We start from the raw sequence: 21,014 nt of genomic DNA, 5'->3' as shown, positions 1-21,014 counted from the left end.
CAACTTCTATACTCAATTCGCTGATGAATGCCATGTCATGTATTATCATCAATAGCTCTCATCAGTTCGCTGAAGAAAATGAAATATTACTCAAGCAATCTTATTCAATACTGAAGGATGAATTATACATTAAAGATGATGAAAATCAGGAACTGTTTTCTGCTCTTGCCGATGCTCATGAAGCTTCATTATTTGAAGTTGTGAATCTAAATTTTGGAAGTACACTACTATTAACATTCACTGTAGTACATGGCGAAACGGAGAAAAGGCATGACATTAGACACACAGACATTCAGAATTACTTAAATTTCAACACTCTTTAGGAAGCCTCAAGATTATTTTAGTCACTTTAGTAATCTAGGAAATCGAACAAACAATTTTCACACACAAGGTCTTTCGAAAAGCAGCACTAAATAAACTAGATCATATTTTTTATTTATATTGCATGAAGAATAAATATATTTTCCAGGAGTTCCCCACATTTCCTGGAAATTATGTCATGATCTCTACTATATCCACCTTAAAGAACAAATCAGGCCTTGTATCCTAGAATGAAAGCAGGTCATTCTACATCAAGAAGAAGTAAAGAAACCGATGTGCAGGAGAGCGCAAGCACCTTTGCTTTCAGATACTACGCAATATAAATATTTAAATGAGTATATCTTTATGTGCAAGTATCTTGGTTGCCTCCAGGAACAGTAGAGAGAAGCAGAAGCAGAATGCCACAAGGACAGGAAAGTAGCCACATGAATCCAATTGACATCCACTTTCTTTGATTCATACTGCAGCCACTGGCCTGACACTCCAGAGTAACTAGAATAAGCAAAAAAATTGAATTCATGCACCAGGGAGACACTACCCTAATGAACAAGGGTAATTATGCTTAACACAATATGGCATTGTTCCATTTATTAATATGTTTTAGGGTGGAGGATGTGTTGGCTTTTATTTTTGCATTATATTCAAGAGAATGATATGATGGTGAGAATCAAAAAAAAGAACAAGGATTGTTGATGAATGGGGGGAATTGGTATTAAGATTGGTGATGCTATATTTGAAGTACAGGAAGCCTCTTATGTACCAATTCTATGTTTCTAATTCCATCCTGAGAATTGTTGGTAAACTAGGTTTCCAAGTCAAACAAACTATTTGAATGATTAACTGTAACATTTATCTGTTGTGTAGTTGCAAAGGTACAGAATCGAAATGTCCCAAAATCTAATCCTGGTTTCAATAGCCTTTCATTGATTTGATAAAGTATTTGACAAGTGTCAATGGAAGAGATTGGTCTTGCTAGTTTCCAGACAAAATGTCTTAAGTGATCTCTTGCTGTGAACCAGCAGATGAGTCCTTAAAAACAATGTATCTGTTTGATTGCTGTAGTAAAGTTTTCTTTTGAAGACGGGTTTCTTTTTAATTAACTAGTTGTTACCCCTATTCAATAACTCCTGAAGATGTTTGCATTTCTCAAACTTTCTTGGCTTGAAAAATGCTTAAAAAATCTATGGAGAATTTGCACAAGGGCGGATTTGCTGAAGTCTTCCATAACCTCGGGAGCCCGGGGTTCAATATATTCAGCCCGGCAATAAAGAGATGGTCCAGGTTTCTATCTCTGAGGGTTCCTGAACCAAACTAGCTGCTGGATCATGCACATTCTGGATGAAAATGTTTTTGATTGATTTATAGGAAGAAGATCGTTACAGACAAATGCTCAACCGTAGTGATAGTGAGAATATTGCCAACAACTACTTCAGGTCGAAGCGTGCCAGTCAGATCTTGAATACGGATCCTGCTCGAAGTCTCAGTAAGTATCATGACAGTTCACAATTAAAGGAGTTAAACTAATTATATAGGTATGAACATTATTCCATATTAGCAGAAATATCAAATTTCAAGTCAGGAGTTAGCTGTGCAGGTCTGATAACAAATGTGGACAAAATATGGTGTTTCTGCTTTTAATGGAAGGATTTGTCCTGGTTCAATGATCACAACTGCAAAATTTGTTTTAATATTCCTTACATTATTCTGCATTAAAGCAGTCTTTAAAACCTCTGATGTGGGTGTCTTTTGAAATCTGAGAATTTTGGCATAAATGTTTTTGAATATGTGTCGAGTAGCTTGGAATAGGCGACATTTTGGTCGAGACCCTTCTTCAGGCTGGTGTCTACCTGAAACGCCACCTCATCAGTCTGAGGGTCTCGACCCGAAATGTCCAGTGAGTATCCAGTCCTGTGTCCATAATGTTTCTGTTTGGTCTGCCATAGTCAAAGGATTGACTGTTTTTTAATTTATTGAACAGGTTGTTGCTATTCAATGTTTATCAGTATTTAAAGCTCAATAGTTAAAATGGGCCTTAAGTGGGTTCACTTTACATCTTATCAACCATTTGATTTGAATGTGAGTGAACTCATGGTGAGATGCTGAAATTACAATTGGTCCAGAAACTTAAAAGTGAAATCGAACTGTGACAAATGCAATCAAATCTGGAATTAAATGCTTATCATGATACCTATTCTACGAATTGTTTGTGTTAGATCAGATTTATATTAATTGATTGACATTGGAATGAGTAAATCATACAAAATTTAGCTAAGAATACTGCACTTGCAACTAATCTGGTATATGATCTTATGATCAGCTGAGATTATTTAAATTGGTATGTTTACAAAACTTTTGAATTATAATGTATCATGCAATTTTTCACATTGTTCTATTGTTTCTTATAACAGTGCATACACAGACGTCAGTGCATAGCGTATCTCTTAACAATGGATCACCTTCCCATGCTGTCTCCAATCTAAATACAGTGTCTCCAACCCAGCCGCCTGATATGCCCACGCCAAGGCCTTTCCGTTTGGAATCACTGGAACTACGTGCGCCATCTGCCAAAACCAAACGCAAGAAAAACAAAAACAATCCTTTCATGGACATTGCCTGATGCATAAAGGTTACAATAAAGTATTGCTTTTAAGGTATTTGTTATATTTTTCTCTCCCTTATGCTTTTATTACTACAAACAGCATTCTGGCATGAGCTTCTACCAATGCTGATGTAACACCAACTGCTCAGAAGTGTCCAAGAAAATTAATGCTACTGTTCCAAGGCTTATTTTTGTGAGATAGTGTCTTACTCGAACCTCCTGACAAATGCTTGTCTGTAATAGAGTTCTGTTATTTCATCATTGCGACCTGTATCCTACTGTTCTCTAATGCAACAAATTGCTGTTCCAAAGCAGCACACAACAATGTTATTTATTGCTATTCTTCAATAATTTGAATATATATAACGTTAAACTACTGATGACAATTTTCCATGTAGTTCATATCATCAAAAGCATATTTTATCAGTTCCGAATGTCACCAAATCATTGTTTATTATAATAATCTGTTTCAACTCCCATACTTCTCTTTAATTACTTGAACCCACTTATCACAATCCACTATATCGAAGAAATCCTGATTTGTTTTTATTTATTCTTTCAAACCAGACACTTTTTAAACTTCCATTTCCCTCTCAATGATTAATAACTGAATTGATGCACCTTATTTTCTCCCTAATTTTCTGAAGACATTTGTGTAATTTTAAATTCTGGAAAGACAGTTGTCCGCATGTCTGATCAACAGTTACTGCCTCTTAAATTTCAAGACTTTCTCTTTAATTTGTCTTTATATAATATAAATGATTACCCTCGTCATTACCTCTAAGAACTCAAATTTTTATACTTAATTGAGTAATAAAGCAGCCAAATTTCAAAAAGGTTCTGAAATGTGTATATTGTTCCAAATGTTGTCCAACACTTTAATATTATTCCCATATCTGGAAATATTTTTAACATAGTCAACATTGTTTCGCAATGTACCATAGATTCCCACTTGATAAAACAATGATTTATTTTTACATCACATAAATGTACAAAGCCTTACAAGGAGTAAAAAGAACAAGGTAATGAGGTAATTCCACCTTGCTTTTAGCCTCTAGACACAAATTTATTGTACTTTCTTTAATAGGAGTACTATGACCTATAGTTTGTCTGAACTTTCTTCAACAAACTCTTCAGCCTCTATACTCATGGTTTTGACATTAAAATGCACTGCAGTATTCTAATCCAACATCTTTTACCAGGAGCTCCATTTGTATTTTCTTTCATTATCCAATCTACTTAATTTATGTGTCTCTTACTGATGTCCTGCCCTGTTTCAGGTTAAATTGTGAACGTATCTTAAACCTGTTAAATCATTGTAAACAATTCTACTTTTCACACATTTCAAACACTGTGGAAGTCCTGCAAATTATGTTGTTTTAATGGAATCAAAAGTGCTGGTTGAAACTGGCACCTATATTAAAAATAAAGATATAGCCTGAACAGCAGGGTAATATTCACGATATTGAGGCTGGTGAATACAAAAATTATCAATGTCAATGCCGTCTGCTGCATTTCTTCAGGGAACAGGAGCAGAGAGTGGTTGCTTATTTGCTGCCTTTAGTAATGTCACACAAATAGTGCTGATAGCATAACCCTTTGCAAATATCACTCTTGGCTGTAATTGGTGTCACTGTGTTCTTGTACTTGTGGAAGCAGATAAACAGAAACAAGCATTTTACATTCAAAATTAACAGTCAGTCACTCTCTGGGTTCCCCTTTGATTCCAATAATTGTTTCTTGGTTCAACTATAGATTTTGCAGATAAACATTTTGTATAATGTAACACTGAACTCTAGGTTCCTAAATTTGATCATCAGTTTAATCTAATAAATCTCAGCTGAGGTGAATTTGGAGTGACAAAATTAGTTTTAGTGGCCTTAGGTTGAGCTAAACTGCTATCAATTATTCTTGTGTGGATGTCGTATGGGAATATACATTAGATTTGGCACTGTGTTGTTCAGTGAAACAGTATATTGTCACATAAGGTGAGGTGCTTAGGGAAGTTGGCATCCATGGATCTGTACACTCGGCCAGAGAATAATTTGGAGAGACTGACTTTCAGATTGTACCGATGCAGGAATAACATCTCAAGCTTGTCCCCCGTCCCCTGCCCTGAATACATTGTGCTTAATTGTACAGAATTTGATTGAACCGATTGATTTGCAAATATTATTCAAGCTTGGTTTGACAGGAAATCTCACTGCCCAAAATTCATGCTAAGCCAAATAGAGCAGATAGCTGCGTGAGCTAACCTGAAATAAGTCAGAGATGTTAGACTTTTATAATTGGTCACAGCTCTCCAGATGAGGGAATGGCTAATTAAATGTATTAACGCCCCATGAGCATGTGTGCAAATGCTTAATGGGTATTGGATCAATTCTCTCTCTCTGTACTTTGTGCTTGAGCAGATATGGTGGTTGCTGATACATTTGGGACGGTCCTCAGAACGTCCATGAGTCCATGAAATTAGGTAGGAAGAAATTGCAGCTAGGAATTGGAATATGAGAAGTATATGTGTACATTCAAGTTACAGGAATATTTTTTTTTAACTAATTACACTGGAAGTTGAACAAAGCAATCAAATTCTATTAAGGTTTGCTTTTGAAGACAAAAATATCAGAAATATAACTAACAATCCTTCAATTGGGACTGTTTTTCTTAAATGATGAGAGATGAGTATAGGTTTTGGTGAATGAAATTCAAATGCTGTTATTTTGAATGTAAAATAAGGTTAGGCGGAAATGAGCATAACTGTTCTCATAAATTTGTAAAAACAATGTTATACTATGTATTCATGACAGAATTAATTTATGTATTATGTTAATCGAACTAAATTATTTGTTTTGTTTTTAGTATCTGTGCTGTTCTGTAAATATCCAGAATAAAGTTTAAAGAGAAACGTAAGTTTTTTTTGTCTTTTGGATAAAGAATACAATGGATTTAGAATACTGTTACAGTGAATCCTATAAAGTTACCAAATCTATTCAGCCTTCCCTATTTCATCTGCATGTGGTGTAGGATAGAACTACACAGATAACAATTACAAGCTGAATGAAACTGCTTCAACTCTGCCCTCGAGGCAGTGAGAGGAAGATCCGCTTCTATTATAATTACTAATATAATCCTATAACTAATATATATCCGTGCATTTCTTTGTGATGTGACTACGTATCTGTTTTTCTATCTCCTGCTGTTAGTATGTCTATAGAATATCCGCTGTCTTTCTTGGTTCTAGGTTCTTGGTTTCTTGGTCCTCCAAAATATTCCAAATGGAATTTAAACTGGAGGTATAAATTAAACTAGATGCAATCGTATCTTTGCTATATTGTGGCAACCAGACCCACATGCAATACTCCTGCTGTGGTCTAACCAAACTTTTATGAAAATTGTACCATGAGCTCCGTGCTCTTATATTCTATGCCCAGCTGATGAAAGGCCAGCATCCCATTTGCCATCATTATCACCTTTTTTTTCCATGCTGCCACCTTTAGGAAATTATGTTAATCTACCCCAAGATTCCATTGCTGCTCAATATCACGTGGAACCCTACCATTCATGGTGTATGTTCTTCGTTATTGGATCTCTAAAAATATAACATGTTTCCCTTATTTGGTTTAAATTCCATCCACCATTGCTGTTTCCAATTTGTTAACTGTTTAATATCATTCTGTGACTCTCTTCCTCACTAACAACAACACCACCAATTCTGTGCTCTCTGTAAAATTACTAATTATACTTCCCACGTTCATAATTAAAATGTGAACATGCATAATGAACAGTAAGGGTCCCAGGACCTACCTCTGTGGTAAGCAATTGGTCAGAAGATTCCGAGAAGCAATCGAAAAAGCACTTCTCTATTATCTCCCTTTATCTTCTATTATCTGGCCAATTTTGGGTCCAATTTGCCAACTACCTTGGATCCATGGACTCTGAATCTATTGGACTAGCATTCCATGTGAGACTTTTACAAAGGCCTTACTAATGCCCATGAAGATGGCATCAACCATACTGGCCAATTGATATATGTTGTTACCTACTCAAAAAAATACAAATGAAGTTCATCAGACAAGATGTCCAACCAACAAGCTAAGCCATTCCTGATCAACCCATGCCTTTCCACACAGCAGAAGCACTATCTGCCATAGAGAATAAAAAAGTTAAGGAACATTTAGAATCTTCGTCTATAAAAAGCAGTTGATGCTGGGTGGATTGTTAATTTTTAATTTGCATTTGATAAATTTCTGTTCAAGGGATTAGTGCCAAATGTGAATATATGGAGTTACATCACATCTCAATCCGGATGGCACTGAACAGTTGAACAAGTTGATGGAGCTAAATGGCCACATTTGTTCTTATGTTCCTAGTAAACAACATTGTATGAATATTTGTGATTAAGTATACTGTTAAGATGTTGTGTTTATAACCAAAAACAATTGTAACTTACATTTAATAATTCCATTAAGGAGCTGATTGTTTACTTCAGGAAAGGAAAGCGGAGGTACAGAGCAGCTGTATTCATCGACGGGATGACAGCAGAGAGAGTCAACAGCTACAAGTTCCTAGTGTAGATAACACTGGCGATCTGGGCCCAGCACACTGAAGCAATTGCAAAGAATGCTCACCAACACCTGTGCTTGCTCAGAGGTTTAAGGAGATTTGTTAAGTCCCCAAATAGTCTATTGAATTTCTAAAGATGTACCATGGAGAGCAAACTGGCCCAGCTCAGTAATTTGAATTCTCAGCAATGAAGGAGGCTGCTGAAAGCTGCAGACATTGCCAGCCCATCATGGTCTCCCCACCATCCAAGGGATCCACATCAAGCGTTGCCTCAAGAAAGCAGCTATAATCATCGAAGAACCACACCACTCTAGTCACATTCTCATCTTGCCGTTGGGAAGAAAATACAGGAGCCTGAAAATCATTACATCCAGGTTCAAGAAGATCATCTATCAGGCCCTTCAACCACCCTGCACCACCCTAACCAGAACTCTACTACCTCAGCACCAAACTAATGTAGACTTTGCATTACCAAATTTATACTATGTACTTTGGCTTGTACCATCATGGTCTGGTTTACCTAAAATAATTTCATTTATTGTATATTGTGCTTAACGTGCCCTTAAAAGCTGCAAAGTAAGGATTTCATTGTTCCGGTCTCAGAGTATATGACACATAAAGGCTCCTGACTGTCTTGAAGTTTGAAGGCAAATAACCCACAGGGGGCACTCTTGTGTTATTGTAGATGTTCAACACCCAGAACCTGGAGCATTCCTTATCATTTACACTTTTTTCTTAAATTAAATATATTTAATCCTTAAACATAGACACTCTTTCAATAAAATGGGAAAATAGTGAACAAATCCTTACAAAGATCAATGAAAAGTGAAACTATGCCCTACTATGCATAATTTTATAATCCCCTGGAACAATTTACTGGCATCAGGTTAACCTAAACCCAAGAGATCTCAGAATCTCCTTCCTGCAATAAAGCCACAGATGATGCTCCCAGTGAATCACTTTGTCAGTGCTTAGATTTCTTCGCTAAAGAGCTGAGGAAAAGTATTGACTACTGGTCCTCAGATCTTTGGGCCCTATGTCTGATAAAAACCCTCAAATGGAATCCCCTTTTGTAAGGTTCGGCTGAGCTGTGTCCTGTCTGACATTGGTCATCATCCCTCAAAAATGTATTTGCATCTCAAAAATGTTGGCACTAATCTTGCAAAAATTCAGAGTAAACTTGTGTTTTCTACATTTTCTTTACATCTTGTTATATGCTTACAGAAAATCAAAATGAATGTTGGACAATGTATGCTTCTTAACAGATCTGTTTTTTAATCTTACTTTAAGTAATTTCTCAAGAAGTGTAATAAGTACATTTGTATATTTGCATGTAAATTATTTGTATAAAAATGCCAATACTGATTGTCATCTCTAATGTCTTATTGCATCCTTTTATGATCTCCATTAGTTACTTATTTTTAAGGGTAGTTCTTCAGCAGCTGTTTAGTTCATCAGAAAGGATCTTCCTTTAAACTTAATTATAAATAAAACCAAAATCAAAACATAATGTTATTTTGCTGGTCTGATACACATAGAAAATGTCTCCAGAGAAAGGATCAGTCAGTAGTGCAAGTTCTGATTACATCTCTGGTAACAATCTGGATAAGATCTCCCAATTTATGCAATGGAAATTCTTACAATGTAAACTGACTCCAAGATAGTTTCCACTCGACACTAATGGCTAATCTCGCTTTAATGAGGAGTGCGTTCTCAACACGATGACAAAAATCAAAGGAAAGCTACTGGGGACTGCAAGTCATCCAGTTAATTCCATTTTGGTGTTTGTTTTTATTGTTTACTAGACTAAGTGGGACCCGTTGGGTCCCTGTCACACTGGAGGCCTGCTCCCCGAAAGCAACCCATTCCCCAACGCAATATTCCACCACTCACCTGTTCCCCCAATGCAACCCGTCCTCCAATGCAATGTTGCACCACTCACGCATAGCCCCCAACTGCGCAGGCATGGCTCATTTCCCCATATCCCCCAGCACCCCCTCTTCACCCTCCCTCTTCTTTCTCCTCTCCTCCTCACCTTCCCCAATCCCTCCCTCACTTCTCCGTCTCCTTTCCCCTACCCTCAGTCACTCCCTCCCTCAATCCATAAAAAGCAGTATCTGCAGTTCCTTCCTCCACAGGTCATTCATTGTTAGCTGTGGTTTAGACCCAGTTGACTTGACGATTGGACCAGTTTGTACTGTGTGTGTGAGTTACTCAAACTCCGCACAAACTGCTCGGCCACCCTGCAACCTGATTTTCCCTCCCATTCTCTGCCCACTCCGGCGCAGCCACTGCTCAGCTCGTCCAGTCCGACCATCCGCTACTGCTGCTCGGTCCATCCCCGCCCAGCCGCTGCTGTCGCTCGGCCTGTCCCCGCCCTGCCCACCCGCCTCTCTGCCTGCTCTCTCTCGCCACTGGGCCGGGCCGCAGGGGGGGGGGATGGAGTCATATGGGCACCACGAGTTTCGATGAGCTGGTGGAGAAAATCGCCTCCGAGAAGGCCGTGAGGGTGAGTTTCCGCAATGGCGGCGGCGGAGGAGACAGACCCGGGGGGACGGATAGATGGGACCGCCATTGCCGCAGCGGGGGAGAGGGGTGAGTGATGAGGGAGAAAGAGATGGGACCAGGGCCTCCACTGGGTTTCCATTGAACCCCCCCTCCCCTCTCCCCGTAGCCGCCGCGGGTGTTTGGAGAGATGACAGTCAAGCTACTTTGAGGAGGGGAGAGGAGTTTGTGAGTGAGGCGGGGCAGGCCGCTGCCAGGGGCAGGAAGGGGCATCGCCGTCCCGGCTGTGGCATTGACTGACAGGAGAGACCAATCTGCATGGTGCTGACTGAAGGAATTTGTACATGCACGTTTTTTAAACCTCGATAACTTTTACAATATACAACCAATCGAAACAAAACGGTTGCACTCGCAGCACAGGAGAACGGTGAGTAACGTATCGCATACTGTTTTTGCGCAAATTGAAAAAACCATGCATACCGGAAGAGCTCAAGATCAGAGTTTTAGTTATGGATAGATAGATAGGGATAGATAGATAGATAGGATAGATGCAGTAAATTCCTCTCCCAAACAGCTATTGATCTTTTATAATTTTAATGATTTACAATAGATAACACTCCTTTTCCAATATATTAAAAGCACATGAATTTAGGCCACAAACACAGATAAAATGGAAGTTGAGAGATTATAATTAATGTGTTCTCGAATACTGAGGTACACATGAATAAACAGGGAAAAGGATGAAAAGTCATGCTTTTGAGCTAATAGACCGAAAAAGAATCCTTGTATAACATCTCAGACCTGGCAAAGTAATTTTGTTGTCACACGTGATGTTGTGATCTTAAATGTGTCTGTTCATAAAATCATACAAGATATACAGAAGTGAAGAATTGCAACAGTTCCATATGCAACCAAATGGAAGATTGGTGATTAGGGGACTGGGAGATAAGGAGGCACCAGGAGTTATTTGCCCAGGTGGTCTGTTTCTTATGTAGGCAATTTCAGGGTCATAAACTCACTGCTGCATGATCAGAAGTTTTTGACCTTTTCTAGAAATTCTGTGTATAAAATGAAAGGATTGATGGGCAAAGAATTATGCGATTGTGGAGACACTAGGAACAGCAGATGCTTGAACCATTAGCAAAACACAAAGTGGTGGACTAACTCAGTGGGTTAGGTAGCATCTGTGAAGGATTGGATAGGCAATGTTTTGAGTTGGTCTTCAGTCTGACCCACTGAATTTACCCAGACTTTTTAAGTTATGTGTTAGTAGCTGGTTGGAATGGAAGTATTTTTTTAAACAAACTTGGGGCCGAACAAACAACTAATTCCTCTGGATTTTAATCTATAATGAGTCGACCACATACCAGTAAGAATGGGCAGACACTTCATCCTGCTTTTGGTCAATGCTGAGGGAGCCCCGTTTTGAGAAGAAATGGGGAATTATTTTCTACCCAAGAGGATGGTGTGCATCTAGAACAGTCTGTCTGAAAAGGTGGTCGAGGCAGAAATCCTTGCTACAATAATAAAGTTCCTTGAAGAGTTGTGATCTGCAGGCTCATGGATCATGAGCAAGGGGGTGGGATTAGGTTAAGTAGTGATTCAGATATCATTGGTTGAATGTACTGTGTAGTACACATTCTATGGTTTGTTTACTTTTTTGATATGATACATGCCAGAATAGATGAGCTTGAACTGTTGTTGTGCTATTGGACGTTAAGGTGCCTTTTCATAAATTGCCACACTAGTTCATGAAGCAAAATTACAAATGCAAAATATTAGGGTAATAAATTATCATGGATTGATAGATATCTGGTTATCTGAGCCAGCTTATCGACTATGTTTATGAGGGTGATTAGTTACCAAGCTCATGTGATATACATTAGCAAGCACTGGGACTGGACATGTACTTATGCCAGTTAGTAACAATAGTTAGTAATGAATACCAGAATTAATGAGAAAATATCAAAGCTGGCCCTATTCAGATAAAAAGTTATTGACCTGAAATTTTGAGCAAACATGCTTACCTGCCATAGATCAGGATGTATTTAAGAAACTGTATTTTCCCTGATAGGATGCAGTGGAGTTACAAATTAAGCTCCTTTGTGTGATATGTTGGTTCTGTTGTAGAGATGCCAGAGTGGGCGTGGGATAGTGAAACAAAGTGGTGGGCAACCACAGGCACAAGGACATCCCTGCGGATTGATTGCAGGTGCTCAGTTTGGTTTCGCCAATGTGGAGGAGGCCAGATTGTAAACAATGAAGGCAGTACAGGTCGACCCTATGTCATGGCATGCTTTTGTTCCTGTGAGAAGATTGTATGAAAATGCCTGTAGCAGCCAGCAAATCCTTATTGCCAATCTCCCAAATGCCCATATGTATGGGCTAGGAGTTCATATACCAGGAGTTCATATACGCTGGGAAGGAACTGTGCACTAGATTGGAAGAAGTCCAAGTGAATTGCTGCTTCATCTAGAAAAACTAGTTGGGTCCCTGTATGCTGGGAAGGGAAGAGCTAAAAGGACAGATGTTGCACCTCCTTTGGCTGCATGGGAAAGTACCGTATATAAGTGAGTGGTGGGTTAGGACAGAGAGTGGACCTGTGAGTGGCAAATGGAGCAATCCCTTTGAAATGCTGAAAGGGGATGGGGATTGGGAGGTATATATGTCTGGTAGTGGAATCCTGGTGGACTATGGGAGAAATTGTGGAAGATGAACTATTGAATGCCAAGACTGTTGAGGTGGGAAGTAAAAACCAGAAGACCTGTTTTCATGTTCTTCAGAATGAGACATGAGAGCAGAGGCATTGGAAATGGATGAGTTGAGGTTGAGGGCTCTATTGAATATGGTAGAGGAGAAGGAAGACATTTAATCTGGAATTAAAAAGGAATACTCTAAACTATACATTTAATCTGGAGAAAAGGAGTGGAATTGAAGAAATTGCCATTATGAGGACATCCAGGTGAATTAGTGTGTTGATGGAGGGGAACTGTTTATGGTTCTGTTTAAAGAAATGCGGAGGGCTTCCTGGCCGTCCTGATGTGAGATGGACATGAAAAGAAATTATACGTCCAAGGTAAAGCTGTACTATTTTGGAATTTTGGAATTGGAAACTTTCAAAGAGGCAGTGGATTTACGAAGTGGCACGGATGTAAGTGGGGAGGGACTGGAGCAGGGGAGAAAGAATAGAGTTAAGTCAAGTGAAGAATAGAATTCTAGAATTTGCTGGAAGTTTCTACGTCACATCCAGTAGATTAAACAAACATGATTTTCCTTTTATCGTCCAATTTTTTTTTTCCATGGTGTTTTTCCATTACATCCTTCATTTTAGGATCCAGCATATTCCCTCTCACTCACATTTGGTTAAACTGGTCAGCATTTCCTGCTGTCCTCTTGCCCTTCTGTCATATTTGGACTCTCATCTGCAATCCTCCAATCCACAAGATTAATTCCAGAATCCTTGGAATTTGGTCAGATGGTAAACAGAGCATTCACCATCACTATAGCCTCAATGACTATTGACCAGTGGCACTAACGTCGGTGGTAATGAAGTGCTTTGAGAGGGTCATCATGGCGTAAATCAACTCCTACCTCGACAAAAACCTGGACCCACTGCAATTCACTTACTGCCACAACAGATCAACGGTGGATGCGATCTCGCTGGCTCTCCACTCCGCTCTGGACCACTTGGACAACAAAACTCATATGTCAGGCTGTTATTCATTGACTACAGCTCGGCATTTAACACAATCATCCCCTCCAAGCTGGTTACCAAACTCTCAGAACTGGGTCTCTGCGCATCATTCTGCAATTGGATCCTCGACATCCTCATTCACAGACCACAGACTGTCCGTATTGGTGGAATTGTGTCAGCCTCGATAACAATCAGCACGGGAGCACCTCAAGACTGCGTGCTCAGCACCCCGCTGTACTCACTCCATACTCATGACTGCGTAGCCGGTCATAGTGCAAACTCCATCATCAAGTTCGCTGACGACACCATTGTTGTGGGACGTATCACTGATGGAGATGAGTCAGAGTATAGAAGTGAGATCGACCGTTTGACCAAATGGGCCAGCACAATAACCTGGCTCTCAAAACCAGCAAATCCAAGCAACCGATTGTGGACTTTGGAAGGGGTAGGATGGGGACCCATAGTCCTGTTTATATCAACGGGTTGATGGTGGAGAGGGTGAAGAGCTTCAAATTCCAGGGTGTGCATATCTCTGAAGATCTCTCCTGGTCCGAGAACACGGATGCAATTATAAAGAAAGCACATCAGTGCCTCTACTTCCTGAGAAGATTACGGAGAGTCGGTATGACACGGAGGACTCTCTCGAACTTCTACAGGTGCACAGTAGAGAGCATTCTGACCGGTTGCAGCGTGGCTTGGTTCGGCAACTTGGGCGTCCAGGAGCGGAAAAGACTGCAAAAAGTGATAAACACTGCCCAGTCCATCATCGGTTCTGATCTCCCTACTTTCGAGGGGATCTATCACAGTCGCTGCCTCAAAAAGGCTGCCAGCATCATCAAAGAACCACACCATCCTGGCCATGCAGTCATCTCCCCACTGCCTTTCAGGTAGAAGGTACAGGAGCCTGAAATCTGCAACATCCAGGTTCAGGAATAGCTACTTCCCCACAGCCATCAGGCTATTAAACTCAACTCAAACTAAACTCTGATTGCACTTTATCTGTTTATTTATGTGTGTGCATATATATATATATTCATTGGTATATGGTCACACTGATCTGTTCTGCTCTGTATTTATTTATGCCTACTATATTCTGTTGTGCTGAAGCAAAGCAAGAATTTCATTGTCCTATCTGGGACACATGCCAATAAACTCTCTTGTATCTTGTATAGTTAGCTCTCATTCTTCTAAACTCCAGTGAAAATAAGCCTTATCTCTCTGACCTTTCTTGACAAACACCCAGTCATTCCAGATATCAGTCCAGCAAACTTTATCTGAATAACTTTCTAACTTCCATCATTTATTAAATAAAAAGACTGATAATGTTTATAGTTCTCCAGATGTACATAACAGAAGTAATTAATTTGGATTCAATTTGCATTCAATTCCCTGCATTTGTACATCTGCCCAGCACATATATGCAATCACAAAGAAGGCTTGTCAGCGCCGCTATTTTCCTCGTAGTTTAAAGAGATTTGGTACATCTCCGAATATTTAAAAACATTTTTACAGATGTATTGTAGAAAGTGTCATGCCTGGTTGCATCATGGTGTAGTATCAGTATGGCAATTCCAAAGCAAAGGAACGCACAAGGTGGACTCAGCCTGGTCCATCACAGGCACAGCCCTCCGCTCATTGAAAACGTTAACATGAGATGCTGCCTCAAGAAAGTGGCACCGATCATCAAAGATCCTCACCATCTGGGCCATGCCCTCTTCATACTGCTACTATTGGGCATGAGGTGCATGAGCCTGAAGTCACACATCATGTTTGACTGTTTCAGTAACAGCTACTTTCCTACAATATCTGAAACGTAGACTTTTTAAATATCACGAGAATACCTACCTCCACTAACCTCCTCGGACTGCAGATGTTGCTTTAAACCGAAGATAGACACAAAATGCGGGAGTAACAGGCAGCATCTTTGGAGAGTGACTTCTTCAGTCTGAAGGTTTCAACCCGAAATGTCACCCATTCCTTCTCTCCAGAGATGCTGCCTGTCCCGTTGAGTTTCGTGGCTATCTCATCGGACAAATCCTTTACATAAACTGTAACATGATAATGTATTTCCCCTTCGGAACTTACAGTTTGCGTGGCAGCAATGCGTCTGAAACGGCTTCCTTGGATTCTTTGAAAAGGTGACGTAAATCCATCAATACGATTGTGTTTGAGTTTGATTTCATTAGTTAATCCATCTTATTGTTCTATTTATAAATGCACTTATCTCAATACTCACCTCGTTGCCCAATGCCATATGTTCTATACCCCTGCTAAATACTGAAGCAAAGTAAAATTGTAATACTTCTGTCAACTCCCCGTTCTTTCGTGGCTTTGCTGTCAAAATGATTAATTATTTACGACTTAGTAAAACGTTCTACGATTATGTTCCTGGAAAATTTAATGCCATATTTTTTTTTCTCCCCATGCAAAATAAAATCCGTAACTCCGTCGCATTCTCTTCTGTCACTCACTCCTCCACTGTTCGTGCACTGAAGGGGTCGTTAAATCCGCCCTACGAAACGGTAGTTACGGCGTCGCAGCCACGATGGAAGACGGAAAGTGGTCAAACGAGGGAGTCAGCCATCCCCTTCCCTTCCCCCGTTCTTTAGTCCCTGGTTGTGCTGAAGGGAGCGAGGGGTCGCCCTAACGTCGCGTTATACTTAGTACGTGCGGCACAGGATACCCGTACACTACACAGTGTAAGGGTATCATGTGGTGCACAAAACAATCTTATCAAACCACTTGAAACTCGTGCTAAATTAATCCTGATGTTTTCGCTGTCGAAAGAAATGATTAAATCGATAATCAGACGTCATGTATATAAATTGTAAAATATTATGTTGTCTTTTTTTGGCATTAACACCGTTTTTACTGAATTATTAACGACATGGAACGTTTCTTTAGAATATCTGAAATCCACCTGAAGCAGGAGTTTTATTCCGTTTGGTTGTTTTATTTTATCACGCATTTATTATTATTTTTTGGTGATTTCGTTGTGTTGCTCTTGGATGTTGGCTCTTGGTTTGACATATTGATCAGGTTATCTGAGGAACCAGCTCTGAGATTATAATGTATCTGGTTTTACTGACATTACCAAGGAGTTGGGAAGCAACTCAGTCTCGCCTTCACGGGTCCACCAAAAAGGCTGAAACATTACATAAACGCGACGTCTGGAACTAATTAACGGGCAAATAAAAGCCGATTATTTACCCAAAAAAGGATGCAGCTGCGTTTGTTTGGAAAAGGCGCGACTTCAGTGAGACGGTGTAAATGAATCTACTCGAAATTCCCGAACCCAAAGGTGGAGGAGGAAAGGACGGGCACGTTGCCAAAGGGGGAGGGGGTTAACGGGAGCTGCTGGCATCGCATTTCCTCGCCAGGTTGCGAGGAGTTCTCTCTCCTCCTCTTCTGGCAGCCGCTTCAGTGCGATGGCCGGCATCCCCGAGTGAGCAGCTCCCGCTACCCAGCAACAAAAAGAGTCTGTCTCCGAGTCAGCGGCCGCCCACCCGCCCTTGCTCCCTCCCTCCCTCCGCGCCAGTCCTGTCTCCACGGCCGGCTCCGCTGCCTCTCCCAGCCGCGGGAAGGGCCATGTGTCCCCGCTCCAGCTCTCCGGGACAGGGCTCGGTACAACAAGGGCTCTGCCTGTCGGCGCCTCGGCCGCTCTGAAGCTCCTTCATCCTGCCTCAGGTAGGCCGGAGTTGGGGGGGGTCCACCAGCCCATGGAGTACATGTTCCGCAAAAGGAAGCTGCTGAAGACGCTGTTGAGCTTGTCGCTGCTCTTCGCCACCGTGGCGCTAGTCCAGAAGCTCAAGTTGGGCGACGGGTTGGGTCTGGGACTCCGGGAGACGGCAGCCTCGGGCCCCAGGTTAGCCCCGGCCTGGCAAGATGCCGAGGGCAACACGCCACGGACTAACGGTAGCGCCGTCGAGGCGGAGGCTGAGGGGCCCGGTGCCGGAGCCGGAACCCCAACTAATGTCAGCGGCCCGCGGGCCTGGGGGGTGACGGTGACCAACTGCAGCCAGAACGGGTCGGTGCGCGGCTTGAAGTGGTTCTCGGCGCTCGACTCCCGCTTCCAACAGTACGTGCTGTACCGCCATTGCCGCTACTTCCCCATGCTGCTCAACCACCCCGAGAAATGCGCGGGGCCCACTCACCTCCTCATCGTCGTCAAGTCGGTGATCGAGCAGCACGACCGCAGGGCCGCCGTCCGCCGCACGTGGGGTCGCGAGAGCAGCTTCGGCGGCCTCGCCGTGCGGACTCTTTTCTTGCTGGGCACGCCGCCCGCCGGCAAGGACCAGCGCAACCTGCAGAAGCTTCTGGAATACGAGGACCAGCTGTACGGCGACATCCTGCAGTGGGACTTCATGGACACTTTCTTCAACCTGACCCTGAAGGAGGTGAATTTCCTCAAGTGGTTCGAACTCTACTGCCGCGGCACTCGCTTCATCTTCAAGGGCGACGACGACGTCTTCGTCAACACCGAGAACCTGATGGAGTTCCTGGCCTCGCAGAGCGACAGCCCCCGCCTCGACAATCTCTTCGTGGGTGACATCATCTCCATGGCGCTGCCCATCAGGAACCACCTGAGCAAGTACTTCATCCCCAAGCAGCTGCACGACAAGCCCTACCCGCCATATGCCGGCGGCGGCGGTTTCCTTATGGCCGCTCCCCTGGCCAGGAAGCTGGTTGCGGCCTCCGAGGACATCCAGCTCTACCCCATCGACGACGTCTACCTGGGCATGTGCCTGCAGAAGGTGGGTGTCAAGCCGCAGCTACACTATGCCTTCAGGACGTTTGGCATCGTCAGGCGGCGGGTCAGCCCGATGAACAGCGATCCCTGCTTCTACAAGAACCTGCTGGTCATCCACAAGCTCAGCCCCGAGGGCTTGCTGCAGATGTGGGAGACTGTCCACAACCGAACTCTCATCTGTGCCAAGAAGGTTTTTATAACTTTAAACGATTAAATGGCGCTGTAAACCTTCCTGTGCATTTAGAAGTGTAGGTACTTGGCGTGCGTTGGGAGTGAACCCTTTAGAATCTGCTTGGCGTAATGGTGAGAACTCGTATTCGGCTGTGAAGCTTTGTCTGGATAAGCACAGTAAAGGTACTTAAACGTAGAATAATGTATTTTTTAAATTTTATTTTTACACTCTTGTAACTTCCGCAAATAAGTTGCCAATCGGCACCCATGTTTGACAACAGTTTGGTAATGATTTAGAAAAAAGGAAACCGACCCCCCACTCCATTGTGTCCCAATTGTGTAAACGGAAGCAACGGCTTTAGAGAGTGGTTAAATGCGACTTGACTGCCTATAATGGATAGCACTCGTGAGTTGGGAATATCCTTTGTAACAAAAATAAATTGCAGTTATAGAAATTGTGATTTCTCTGTCACTGTTTAGAAAAGGGATCATGCATGCTTAAAACCAAAAAGCAAACGAATCGCCCCGCAAAAAAATTAAACAGTGCTACCATGAAAACAGGAAAGGCAGACACTTGATTAAGCCAGTTTAGTGATCAGCTCCAACAAACTTGCAGCGTTTTTTTTTTAATTCAAATACTCGTTCAAATGTTCACCTGCCTCCTCTTGTCCCAAACTAAGGTTTGCTTTTGAAGTGCTCTTGGCAGTTGATGAACAGCAGTTCTCACATTTCTGAGAGTTTGCCCCTCCACAGGAAATGTGGCAAGACAGGGCTAGATTTGCCAATCTGCTGTGATTTGCCAATTTGCCTGCATCTTTGTTTCTGAACTGAAATAAAGCACGGTTTTGACCTGACTTAAAACATGAGATGATTTGTGCTGGGGCCATTTCCAGGTTATCTAGTTCCAGGAGGAGCAAGGAATTTGATGGGGCTCTTTACTTCATTTCAAAACTGGCTATTTCAACCAAGAAGTTTGATGCTGCAATCCATGCTGGTAAGCAACTTGCATTTGAAAATTATATAGGTCGTGCTTCCATTTGAAAAGCAAAAACTTTTCAATAGACACACTGGTGGTGAAACCAATGATAAACAATGGCAAAAGAACCCAGTGGTTGTCTAATTGACACGCCTTTGGAAGAACAGGTGGAAACAGTAATGTCTGGTACAACACTGATATTCATAATCATTGCCAACTGGCAGTTCCTGACATTTCTGTCCTGCAATTCTTTGAATAAAATGATCATGTATCCAATTTATGTAGATAAATTGACTTGGTATAAAAGTAAAAACTGTTCCTTGTGCGTGTAGGATAGTGTTAATGTGCGTGGATCACTGGTCGGCGCGGACCCGATGGGCCGAAGGGCCTGTTTCCGTGCTGTATCTCTAAAAAAATAAATAAATAATAATAAAAAATTAATGGTGAAAAGGAGAGTTAAACAAAAGAGAAAAACGTTTAATGTGAAAAATGTGTGCATTTAATGACCAGTTTTTGAACTATTTGCCAGCAACTCAAATTCCAAGTTCAATGTTTAAACTTTCTGGAAATCATGATCATTGGAAATGTTTTAAATTCAGTTCAGATTAATATATTGAATAATAGGTCTGAGGTTTTTGATGGTATAGCACTGTATAAAATGTTCTGCTTTTTTGGTCGGGACCAATAATTTCTGTCTAATTTAAGATGCTGCTCAGTAATCCTGATAAAGAGGCTATGGAATTGCTGAGGTGTACAGTATTTGATATTATTTTCTCTTGTCATTCCCTGGTCTCCATTCCCAACAAATGAAACTGTCTTTATGAAGCATTCCACGTTGGTGCAAGTGAGCCAGTAAGTCTGTGATGAGATTTGAAATGACCTGTAGATAGAGATTGAAACACTGTCAACAACTGGTCCTTCAAAAATGGCAACTAATCTTTGAGAGGTTAAGGAGGAATATATATAATGACCAGTGTGTGATCTATGGAAAACAGTGTCTGTCTCTTGTGTACATGTATAATTTAAAGAATAAGACTTCAATATTTAAAACCAATTGTCTTATAAGACCCAGGTTTTGTGACAAAATTTGAAAATAACCTGCAAAAAGGAATTTTTGTTTTGATAAACTTTATTCAATGGTTTGAGAATCTTGCCAACATAATCAAACAAACTTGTACTTTGAAATGTAATTAATAAAGTCTAAAATGATTTTCTTTACATTGTGTTGCCTGTTATGATTTTATTATTGCACAATATCAAGACTTTGGACACTTCACTGCAAGTATTAATAATAGGTATATTGTCTTGGATAACCAAAATACAAACATTTGAAATTTATCTCTTGATACTTTAAATACTTTTGTAGCAAATGTGCACATAATGAAAATGCACTTTTTTTTTTAAAGCAGGAGTGTATGACATAAACATAGAAAATAGG

The 21,014-nt window shown here is 41.1% G+C and overlaps 2 protein-coding genes across 4 annotated transcripts in view; both read left to right on the top strand.

The window, feature by feature from the left end:
- Positions 1 to 8,853, top strand: part of kif17 (kinesin family member 17) — a 35,879-nt gene extending 27,026 nt beyond the window's left edge. For 2 of the 3 annotated variants that reach the window (XR_008725879.1, XR_008725880.1), the window contains exons 13-16: positions 1,687 to 1,804; positions 2,730 to 2,972; positions 5,777 to 5,823; positions 7,387 to 8,853. Coding sequence is in view for 1 of the 3 variants with exons in the window: in XM_055659410.1 (XP_055515385.1) it covers positions 1,687 to 1,804; positions 2,730 to 2,938 (327 nt within the window). In the remaining 2 variants the exon portion in view is untranslated. The other variant, XM_055659410.1, reaches the window with a different exon arrangement.
- Positions 8,854 to 15,951: 7,098 nt separating this feature from the next.
- b3gnt7l (UDP-GlcNAc:betaGal beta-1,3-N-acetylglucosaminyltransferase 7, like) lies at positions 15,952 to 20,794 on the top strand. Its single transcript, XM_055659416.1, has one exon. It carries the CDS (start codon positions 17,399 to 17,401, stop codon positions 18,641 to 18,643), a length of 1,245 nt encoding a protein of 414 aa, XP_055515391.1. The 5' UTR covers positions 15,952 to 17,398; the 3' UTR covers positions 18,644 to 20,794.
- Positions 20,795 to 21,014: the final 220 nt, after the last annotated feature.

This window comes from Leucoraja erinacea, chromosome 30, assembly GCF_028641065.1.
Source record: "Leucoraja erinacea ecotype New England chromosome 30, Leri_hhj_1, whole genome shotgun sequence".
Classification (NCBI taxonomy): domain Eukaryota; kingdom Metazoa; phylum Chordata; class Chondrichthyes; order Rajiformes; family Rajidae; genus Leucoraja; species Leucoraja erinaceus.
The sequence above is the reverse complement of the archived record's forward strand: the minus strand, read 5'-3'. Positions and strand labels throughout refer to the sequence as shown.